A 12187-nucleotide genomic window follows, 5' to 3' on the forward strand; every position below is an offset into this window, starting at 1 on the left:
TTCCTCTGTCTGGCTTCCTGTCTTTTAATCCCCTTTCTCCTGCTCTTCTGGCCTGCTTCTTTGGGCGTCCCTGAGTTTCCCCTCCTCACCTAATCCCTTCGGCTGATTGCTCTTCTCTTTGGCTCCCTGGGTTTTACCCCTTTCTCCTACTCTTCCAGCCTGCTACTCTGTGCTACGCCCGTGCTTACCTTGCTCCCAGAGACCCGGTCCCTCTCAGGAGGGTAACAAGGGAGCCATCTGAGCACTAGTGACTGGGTTTTACCAGAAATAGGTGCTCCAAACAAGCTCATAAAATATTGTACACAAATAAACAAGGGAGTCAATCTGCAGATGACATAGACAACAAAGCAAATAGAGGGAATAAAAGTTCTAAGTATAAACCTTCCAAATGGAGAGGAAAACAGTACAAAGCCCTTATAGAATAGACTGTTCCACAATTAAAGAGGCAAGAACTCACTCAAGGTAGCCACAGAGAAAATTAACAATTCCTCTAAGCAAACCCAGAAAGAAGGAAAACATGGGCTTAGTAAGCACAGAACCAACAATAAAGAAGAGAAGAGAGGAAACACTTGGTAACAAAATGAACCCAGCAAAGAAAAGTATTGGACCAAGGAAATCTCCAACAGCACAACTGAAAACAGTAGAATGACAGAAGTCAATTCATACCTATCACTAATTACACTCAATGTGAATGGACTAAATGCACCAATCAAGGGAAAGAGAGTGTCAGACTGGATAAGAAAAGAAGACTCAACTATATGCTGCCTACAAGAGACCCACCTTAGACACACAGATAAAAACAGATTAAAAGTTAAGGGGTAGAAAAAATTACCAAGTCAATGGTAACCCAAAAAAGAATAGGAGTGGCAATATTAATTTCTGATAAAATAAACTTCAAGGTGAAAAACAGCATAAGATACAAAGAAAGACACTATATGATGCTAAAAGTGTCAATTGACCAGAAGACATTGCCAAAATAAATATCTATGCATCCAATGAAAGAGCTCCAAAATACATGAAGTAAATATTGACTGAATTAAAAGGACAAACAGACAACTCTACAATAGTAGTAGGAAATTTTAATACACCACTTTTGAGGAATGACAAATCAACTAGAAAAAAACTCAACAAAGATACAGAAGAATTCAACAACACAATCAACCAACTCAACCTCATAGACATATACAGAGCGCTTCACCCAACAAAAGCACAATTCACATTCTTCTCCAGTGCACATGGATCATTCTCCAGAATAGATCATATGTTAGGATATAAAACAAGTGTCAATAAATTAAAAAATATTGAAATATTACAAAGCATCTTCTCAGACCACAATGCTATAAAATTAGAAGTCAATAATAGGAAGATCAAGGTAAAAATATCAAATGTGGAAGTTGAATAATACACTGCACAAAAACTACTGGGTAATAGAAGAAACAAAGTGTGAAATAAAAAAAAATTCCTAGAGACAAAGGAGAATGAAGATATATCTTACAAAAACCTATGGGACACAGCCAAAGCAGTACTCAGAAGTCAATTTAGAGCAATAAATGCACACATAAAAAAAGAGAAAAGAAACAAAATCAACACTCAAACTCAACAACTCCAACAATTAGAAAAAGAGCAACAAAAGAAATATGCAGTATCCAGAAGTAAGGAAATAATAAAGATCAGAGCAGAACTAAATGAAACAGAAAACATAAAAACAATAGAGAAAATCAAAGAAACAAGAAGTGGGTTCTTTGAAAAGATTAACAAAATTGACAAACCACTGGAAAATCTAATGAAGGAAAAGAAAGAGAAGATGTAAATAACAAGAATAATAAACAAAAAGGGCGACATCACAGAACCAATTGAAATAAAAGAGATATTGACAGAATATTATGAAGAACTGTACACCAACAGATTCGAGAACCTAGAAGAGATGGACAAGTTTCTAGAAACGTAAGACCTATCTAAACTATCCCAGTCGGATATAGAATATTTGAACAGACCCATAACAAAGGAAAAAATTGAGCAGGTCATAAAAAACTTTCCACAACAAAAAGTCCTGACCCTGATGGCTTCACTGGATAATTTTACCAAATATTCAGGGAAGAGTTGACACCTATACTATTCAAACTATTCTAGAACATAGAAAAAGATGGAATAATCCCTAATTCACTTTATGAAGCAAGCATAACACTGATACCAAAACCAGGGAACAACACCCCTAAAAAGGAAAACTACAGACCAATATCCCTCATGAATATAGATGTAAAAATCTTCAACAAAATCCTAGCCAACACGATCCAACAACATATCAAAAAAATAATACATCCTGACCAAGTGGGATTCATACCTGGTATGCAAGGATTGTTCAACATCAGAAAAACAATCAATGTAATCCACCACATAAACAAAACAAAAGAAAAGAACAATATGATCATATCGATTGATGCAGAAAAGGCATATGATAAAATCCAACACCATTTCTGTTCAGAACTCTCAGCAAAATAGGAATAGAAGAGAAATTCCTCAACATAATAAAAAGCATATACACAAAGCCAATGGCTAACATTATTGTTACTGGAAAAAGACTCCAGGCATTCTCCTTATGAACAAGAACCAGAAAAGGATGCCCTCCATCACCACTTCCATTTAACATTGAATTGGAAATCCTAGCCAGGGTAATAAGGCAAGAAAGAGAAATAAAAGGCATCCATATTGGCAAAGAGAAAGTAAACCATCTCTATTTGCAGATGACATAATCCAATACATAGAAAATCCAAGAGACTCAGAAAAAAAAAAAAAAAAAAAAACAAGGTCAACATACAAAATCAGGGATCTCTCTAGATCAACAAAGAGGCCTCTGAAAAACAAATAAGGAAAACAATACTATTTACAAAAGCTACCAAAAAGATCAAATATCTAGGAGTAAATCATACCAGAGACACAAAAGACCTATACAAAGAAAACTATAAAACACTACTACACGAAACAATAAGGGATCTACATAAATGGAAGAACCTGCCTTGTTCATGGATAATGCACTGCCGTGGAGTCACATCCAACTCAGAACAACCCCTCCTTGGGTTTCTGAGGTGGTATCACTTACGGAATAGATTGCCCAACCTTCCTTCTAAGGAAGGAAGCCACCAGCCTGTCTTAATTACCAGTTGGAGTTAATTACCAATATCATCATGGGGAATAACTACATTCAGCTGCCCAGCCACTCAACCAGGCCCAGCCAAGTTGACACACAAACATAACCACCATAAACTCCATGCTGGAATCTATTGGAGCAGATGACTAGCTGCTTTGGGTATGTGGTCTGCTTCCTTTATACAAGAAACAGTTTTGGGAACAGTTCTAGCTTATGGCCCACTGGAACCCTGCATGTAGCTGTGTTGTTCAGCAGCCTGCCATGCTCTGCCAACCCTGGGACTTTCATTGGACTTGAATTAATGGCCTGCTGTACAATTTGATAACATCGGGACTGTGCCTTTTTGTCAACCTTGGGTTTGTTAGTCTCAGCAGCAGCAGCTGTCTGAGTGAAGAAAAGCCTCTAGCTCCAATGAGCTGGGAGCAGGAGGCAGAAATGAAGTCAAAAGTTGAGGGGATTTGACCCAGTCCCTAGAGCCTAGCACTTTGACCTTGGACTTAAAGCCTCCAAACTGTAAAAGGACAAACTTCTGTTTGTTTAGGCATCCCATTTGTGGTATATTTCCTGTCAGAGCAGCACTAGGTAACCAGAACACCACTCAAAGCAATCGACACATTTAATGTAATCCCAGCATTTTTAAGGATATGGAAAAAAACAATTACTAACTTCATATGACAAGGAAAGAGACCTCAGATAAGCAAAGCACTATTGAAAAAGAAAAATGATGGGGGAGGTCTCACAGTCCTGGATCTCAAAACCTACTATACAGACACAGTAGTTAAAACAGTGTGGTATCAGTACGATAATAGACAGATAGACCAATGGAACAGAATTGAAAACCCAGAAATAGACCCATCTATCTATGGACAGCTGATCTTTGAAAAAGGACCAAAACTCATTAAATGGGGAAGAGGTAGCCTCTTTAACAAACAGTGCTGGCAAAATTGGATATCTACCTGCAGAAAAATGAAACAAGATCCATACCTCACCTCATACACAAAAACAAACCCAAGTTAAATCAAAGACTTAAATGTAAAACCCAAAACTATAAAGCTCATCAAAGATAAAATAGAGGGGAAGCTAAGGCCCTAATTTATGGCATAAATAGACTATCAAACCTAACCCAGAATGCACAGGAGGTGGAAGATAAGCTAGATGACTGGGACTTTTTAAAAATTAAATTCTTATGCACATTGAAAGACTTCTCCAAAAGAATAGAAAAAGAACCTACAGACTGGGAGAAAATATTTGCCTATGACAGCTCTGACAAAGGAATTATCTTCAAAATGTATAGAAAACTTTAACACTTCAATGCCAAAAAGACAAACAATCCAATTCAAAAATGGGCAAGGGACATAAACAAACATTTCATTAAGGATGATATGCTGGCGACCAACAAACACATGAGGAATTGCTCACGATCATTAGCCATTGTTGTTGTTAAGTGCCGTCGAGTCAGACCCGACTCATAGCGACCCCTCCTTGGGTTTCCGAGGCAGTATCACTATGGAAGTAGATTGCCCCATCTTCCTTCCAAGGAGTGGCTGATGAGTTTGAACCTCCAGCCTTCTGATTAGCAGTTAAGTGCCTTAGGCACTATGCTACCAGAGCTCCCCATTAGCCATTAGAGAGATGCAAATCAAAACAATGAGAGATCATCTCAACACAGCAATAATAGCAAAGTTCAACAAGACAGAAAATAACAAATGCTGGCCAGGTTGTGGAGAGATTGGAGCTCTCATACACTGTTGATGGGACTCTAAAGTAGTACAATCATTATGGAAAATTGTATGGCGTTTCTTTAAAAAAACTCAAAATAGAAATACCACTTGAACCAGCAATCCCATTACTAGGAATATATCCTAAAGAGGTGAGAGACATGAACAGACATATGCACACCCATGTTCATCACAGCACTATTCACTATAGCAAAGAGATAGAAACAATCTAAATATCCATCAACAGATGAAAGGATAATGGTACATTCGCACAATGGAATACTAGGCTACATTGAAGAACAATGAAGAATACATGAATCATCTCACAACATGGATGAATCTGGAGGACATTATGCTGAGTGAAATAAGTCAATTGCAGCAGGACATATATTGTATGAGTCCATTACTGTAAAAAGTCAAGGAAGTGTTTGCTTAGGGAAGGGAAATCATTTTGTAGGTTACTGGGGATGAGAAGGAAGGACAGGGGTAAGTTTCAGACTAGTTGGGAACCACACACTGAGTTGGGTAAGGGGAGGGACAGTATGGAAATAGTCTAGACCATCGTGATAACATTGGGGAAAGAGAGGACACCAAAGTGTGCACATAAGATATAGACGACAATGGCTAATATCGGTATATGCACAATACTGCATTACCACTAACACCAAACACCAGGCTACAGATAAATGCATAGAACACTGAGAAGATCAGATGGGGTTTGGCAAACAGGAATATACACTAGACAATGATAGATTTAGCTGAAGATAATCTTGCACAGATACAAAATAGCCACACTCCTTACAGAAGCAACAGAAGATGGACTTGGAGTAATCCCTCAGAGACAGCCAAACACCTTGGGAGAGAGAACCACTTGGTCTACCAACTCAGGACCACAGTATTGGGGGGACACCAGGCTCAATTGGCACAACAGAATTTATAAAATTCTTGTTCCACAACCTACTTTGGTGAGTAGTGACTGGGGTCTTAAAAGCTTTTGAGTGGCCATCTAAGATGCAGCTAATGGTCTCCTCTTCACTTCACTTCTCTTCACTTCAGAAGAGGAGTGAAGAAAACTAAGAGAATTTGGAAACAATTGGTCCTAGGATATGATGGACCTTGAGACCAGAAGAACTAGACAGTGCCTAGCTACCAGTGCCAACCACTCTCAAAGGGATCAAAACTAGAGTTCCTGGATAGAGTGCAAGGAAAAACATGGAACAAAATTCAAAAGCACAATAATGTCCATAATTACTGGTTGGATGGAGTCTGGTGGGACTCCCAAAACTACAGCCTTGGGATATATTTTGGGCCTGGGATAGTACTGTCTCACAAAGACTGGCTTTCAGCCCAGCAGTAGAAACATGCAGAACACCTAACCAGGGTGATCTACCCTCCTACTCTACAGAGATACAACCCTTGGAGCAATTGGCCATGGGGTACCAGAGGGGCAGCATTCATATGGAGGGAAGCTGGACAGACACGAATACATAACTAAGAAGGGCACAAAGATGGGGGTCTGGTCACAGGGAAGGGAGAGAGGGAGAGTTGGTTAAGGTTGGGAATGGTAATCAGGGAATAAAACCAAATGTACACAAGCTGTTGAATGTAAAATAAATTCTGCTCTGTAAATTTGCATCCAAAGCACAATTAAAAAAAAAATTGCAAGACTGATGACTTATTCATTATAGATACCTTATTCCTTCAGCATAAATGGTGGCTATGCATGTGCACCTCACCAGGTGAAATGCACAGGAATCAAATCAACTATGGAAAGAGGCAATGGAAAACTTCAATATCATCAGTCACAACAAGGCTAGGAGCTGACTGGAACAGATCACCAATTGCTCATATGCAAGTGCAAGTTGAAGCTAAATAAAATTAAAATAAGTCTATGAGAGCCAAAATATGACCTTGATATTTAGAGACCAGTTGAAGAATAGATTTGATGCATTGAATACCAACAACCAAAGGCTAGATGACTTGTGGGATGACATCGAGAACATCACACACAAAGAAAGCAAATGGTCATTAAAAAGACAGGAAATGAAGACAAGCCCAAAATGGATGTCAGAAGAGACTTTGAAACATGCTCTTGAACACAGAGTAACCACAGCAAGTGCAAGAAATGCTGAAATAAAAGAACTGAACAGAAAATATCAAAGGGCAGCTTGAGAAGAAAAAGCAAATTAGTATAATTAAATGATCAAAGACCTAGAGTTAGAAAACCAAAAGGAAAGACCACATTCAGCATTTCTCAAGCTGAAAGAGCTGATGGAAAAAATCAAGCATCAAGTTGCAATATTTAAGGATTTTATGGGCAAAATACTGAATGATGAAGGAAGCATCAAAAGAAAATGCAAAGAATACACAGATTCACTGTACCAAAAAAATTGGTCCATGTTCAACCGTTTCATGAGGTAGCATATGATCAAGAACCAGTGGTAATGAGGGAAGAAGTCCAATTGAATTGAACTGAAGGAATTGACAAAAAGCAAGTCTCCAGGAAATGACAGAATACCCATTGAAATGTTTCAAGAAACAGATGCAGTGCTGGAGGAGCTTACTTGTTTATGCCAAGAAATTTGGAAGACAAGTACCCAGCCAACCAAGTGGAAGAGATCAATATTTGTGTCCATTCCAAAGAAAAGTGATCTAACAGAATGTAGAAATTATCAAACAACATGACATCATTAATATCACATGCAAGTAAAATTTTGCTGAATGTAATTTCAAAAATGGTTGCAGCAGTATATTGACAGGGAACTGCCAGAAATACAAGCTGGATTCAGAAGAGGACGTGGAATAAGGGATATCTTGGCTGATGTCAGATGATTTTGGCTGAAAGGAAAGAATACCAGAAAGATGTTTACCTATGTTTTATTGACTAAACAAAGCACTCAGCTGTGTGCACCATAACAAAATATGGATAACATTGCAAAGAATGGGAATTCCATGACACTTAATTGTGCTCATGTGGAATCTGTAACATAGACAAAGAGGCTGTTGTTCAAACAGAACATGAGGATACTGCATGGTGTAAAATTAGGAAATGTGTGTATCAAGGTTGTATTCTTTCACCATACTTAATCTGTATGCTGAACAAATAAACTGAGAAGTGAGACTATGTGAAAAAGAACATGGCCTCAGGACTGGGGGAAAATTCATTAACAACTTGCAATATGCAGATGACACAACCTTGCTTGCCAAAAGTGAAAATGACTTGAAACATTTACTGCTGAAGATCAGAGACAGCTGCCTTCAGTATGGATTTTACTTCCACATAAAGAAAACAAAAATCCTCACGAATGGACCAATAAGCAACATACAATAAATGAAGAAAAGACTGAAGTTGTCAGGGATTTCATTTTACTTGGATCAACAATCAACACCCATGGATGCAGCAGTCAAGAAATCCAACATCCTATTACACTGGGCATATCTATTGCAAAAGACCTCTTTAAAGTGTTAAGGAGCAAAGATGTTACTTTGAAGACTAAGGTGTGCCTGATCCAAGCCATGGTATTCTCAATTGCCTCACATGGACATGAAAGCTGGTCAGTGAACAAGGAAGACCAAACAGAAAGTTGATGCCTTTGAATTGTGGTACTGGTGAGGAATTATGAAAATACCTTGGAGTTCCAGAAGAATGAACACATCTGTCTTGGAAGAAATGCATCCAGAATGCTTCTTAGAAGCAAGAATGGTCAGACTTTGTCTCACCTACTTTGGTTATGTGGTCAGAAGGGACCAATCCCTGGAGAAGGATATCATGCTGGTAAACTAGAGGGTCAGCAAAAAAGAGGAAAACTTTTAAGGAGGTGGACTGACAGTAGCTGCAATGATTGGCTCAAGTATAGAAAGAATTGTAAGGATGGCACAAGACCAGGCAGTGTTTCATTCTGTTGTACATAGAGTTGCTTTGAGTCAGAGGTGATTTGATGTCAACTAACAACAACATATGTAAATAGTTTTCAATGTTGAAGCTTGTCTGTCTCTGTCAATCATTCAAAAATTAGTGGTCTAAATAATTAAAGCTTTCCCTTCAAGGTATATCCATGTACTGCCTACATCCTTCTCCGTTTGAACATAGAACACAGTGTATTTTAGGAAAAGAAAAATCCATTTAACCCAAGAAAGTAAGGTGATTATGAAGCACAAAATTAATTCCCAAACAAGAATCTATCCAAAATATGTACTGAGTTTTATGAAATCAGTAATGTAACAATTCCCCATAACTGAAGAAATAAATAAGAGTCTTTTAGATTTTAAGCCACTTACATTTATCTGCTAAAACTGTTTTAACTCAGTTTCCTGGTTTAATTCACTTTTACATTTCCTTTATAATTATTGACTCAGCTGAAATCACTTTTCCATAAAATTATTTGACTTTTTCTGTCATATAAGTATATAAACATAAATCCAATATTCCATTGAAATTGAGAAAGGAATTTATATATTACAAATGTCTAGTCTAAAATAGCAAAATTTAAGTATTGAGACAAATTATAGAGAAGGACTTTTGTAAGAGTTTAAAAAATATATTTCAATGCCTGAACATTAATCTTTAATATCTTTTTCAACAATAGAAAGGATAGCATCATGTTTTCAAATTTATTGATAATTAGCATCATTCGAATATTTCAGTCTTTATCTTGACTATCAGGAAGCTCAGGATTAAATTTTGAGTTGAAGATTGTCCCATCTCTGGTTCTTTGTAAAATTATCTCCTCTGCAACCCTAAATATTTTAGGTTTTTAAAAATTACCTTGTTCATATGCAGATGACATTTTAGAATGGGTTTACCTGATTTTTTTATTAGAATAGAACTATAAATATTTCCTGTTGTGATTACTTGATAACTTAGTTCACTCTTATTTTATATTTTTGTCATAAAATCATCAAATTCATTTTTTTAAAATTTTCTACAGAAAAATATTGAGAGGAGTAAATACTCAAAAAACCATCACATTGTGACCTCATAATATACTCAGAAATAAACTACAAAGCTATACCAATAGTAACGTATAAGGACCGGCTATTTTTAGTACAGATCAATGCCCAGGATGTACTAGGAGAGATGCTTAATTAACTAGGAACTGCTTGGCCAAACTTTCTGACAAGACAGAGCAGCAAATGGTTTCTTCCTTTCAATGGACAGGGTTACTTTCTCCCCGTAAAGCTCTGCATTTTTCCTGTGAATATTCAGTGTCATTTCAGACTTGAAAACTGTGAGGAAGCCCCTCCCCTTTATCAAGAGAAATTATTCTTTTATGAAATTAACACGGCAGCTTGCTGTGTTGAAGGTAACTTTCAAAAAATGAACATAAGGCCAACTTTTAATTGATTAAGATACAGTTTTCATTTTTCCAAAGCCATGAAATGAGTGTGTACATGTGTATAAAGGAACATTTTGGGGTTTTAAAAAAAAAGGTAACTTTTTAAGTAAACAGAAGTATCATTATAAGCTTTACGGACACCCTGCTAAAAAAAAACCCAAGAAACTCAAGAAAAAAAATGATAGTATCAAGTGATTTCAGTATTTGGATATATATGGAAGGTTGATTGGTCAGCATTCTACAGTTAGGGAACGCTGCCCTAAACATGCCCTTAAAAATGGATTATCTCATTAAATAGAATGAAAAGTAATAAATACACTCACTAAACAGTGTCCTATGAGAAGCTAAACAACTTGCCTTGTTTATCTTCTTCCAATTCAGTGACAGAGCGTCCATCACTTTCATCTTTCACATTGTCATCAGCATCTGGTGCCTTCTGTGATGAGGTTTCACTCTCCTTTTCAGGGTCTAAATTGTCTTTTTCATCATCTGAGGGTGACTTTGACATTCCATTCATTTGATCATCAGCCTGTCCTTCTTCATTAGTTTTCTCATCTTGTTTCTCCTCATCTACTTCAAAATCTTCTTCGTATTCTGATAAAAGAAAATCTCCCGTATGAGAATGAAAATAGAATCCCTAATACTTGACCCATTTCATTTTAATGAGAACTTTGACTCCATTATCCTCTCTTCTCTGGGCCTTTCTTCGCTTATTTTTCACACAATTAGTGAACATGGAAAACTAGCAGCAAATGATCAAAGATTGCAATCAGTTACATATACAAAAGCACAAAAGAAATGAAGCTCCAAATGACAAGGCTGAAACCTAATAAAAGTTCATTTATAAATGAACATCCTCATCTATAATGACAAAAATGGACAAGAGAAGAACTTGATAGAAAACAATAAATTAGCAATAAATTTAAAATGACGAGAACAGGATTATAATAATGAAAGTTAATTTGAAGACCCAGCGAGGTCATATCTCATATGAGGAATGTTCAAAATATTTGGATATCAAGTTAATGAATAGTGAAGTGAAAAAATTCAATTAATCAAGCTCAAGGGCCTGAGAAGTAACACTGTGAATAACACATTCTTTGAGAACCAAGTGGACATCAAGAAAAGGCATTCAGAATTCTATACCTAGACCAGAGCTGAAATCATATGCATTATTCATTCCTATAATAATGAAATAATTGCATTCCAAGATAAAAATTCTTAGAAAATGCAATATTCCTGTCATGGCCATTAATTAACTGCATTCCCTATAGAGATGCAACAAATCTGTAGCAGAAAAAGGAAATTGTCACATCAGATAAACTACAGCTGTCCCTTGTGGTTATAATTTTTCACCTTTCATATTTAATTGTTCCTCTTTTTCTTTCCACAAAAAATGAAAAATCTTGAAGTGACAACATGGCAAGAATAGAGAGCAAAATGATCTCATGCAGAACCAATTAGGCAAGTAAATACTCATCTTTAAAATAAAAATTACAGGGAAAATAAAGGTTTTCCTATTTTTTGTGTTTGATTATTACATATTCTGGCTTCTTTTCTAGTGGTGGGGACCTCTTGGGTAATTACTTGAGAGCTGTCCACCTTGTTAAATGAAATAAACTTAACTTAAATGCATGCCAGGTATATTAAAAAAAAAAAAAAAAAAGCTTCTTTAAAGCAAAGAGTGTATGAGAAAAATATAAGAGGAAAAGTAAAATTAAAAACTATAATGAAGAAAAGCAAACATAGAGAAGTCATCACCAGAGTATTTTGATGGGAGCTAAGATGGGGAGCAAGAAATGTGAATTAGTATCAGTAAACTTGCTGTTGTTAGGTGCCCATGGGTAGGTTCTGACTCATATCTACCCTATATACAACAGAACAAAACACTGCTCCGTCCTGGCCATCCTCACAATTGTTGATATGCATGAACCTGTTGTTGCATACACTGTGTCTATCCATCTCGTTGAACATTTTCCTCTTTTACA

General features: G+C 36.7%; 1 protein-coding gene across 1 annotated transcript in view; it reads right to left on the reverse strand.

Moving 5' to 3' along the window:
* Positions 1–12187, reverse strand: part of ERICH3 (glutamate rich 3) — a 183426-nt gene that overhangs the window by 53633 nt on the left and 117606 nt on the right. Inside the window, exon 11 of the mRNA XM_007949631.1 lies at positions 10557–10793. Within this exon, the coding sequence (XP_007947822.1) occupies positions 10557–10793 (237 nt within the window). The remainder of the gene's footprint in view (positions 1–10556; positions 10794–12187) is intronic.

The sequence above is a fragment of the Orycteropus afer genome, unplaced genomic scaffold, assembly GCF_000298275.1.
Source record: "Orycteropus afer afer isolate SDZICR_OR568_19922 unplaced genomic scaffold, OryAfe1.0 scaffold00248, whole genome shotgun sequence".
Taxonomy (NCBI): domain Eukaryota; kingdom Metazoa; phylum Chordata; class Mammalia; order Tubulidentata; family Orycteropodidae; genus Orycteropus; species Orycteropus afer.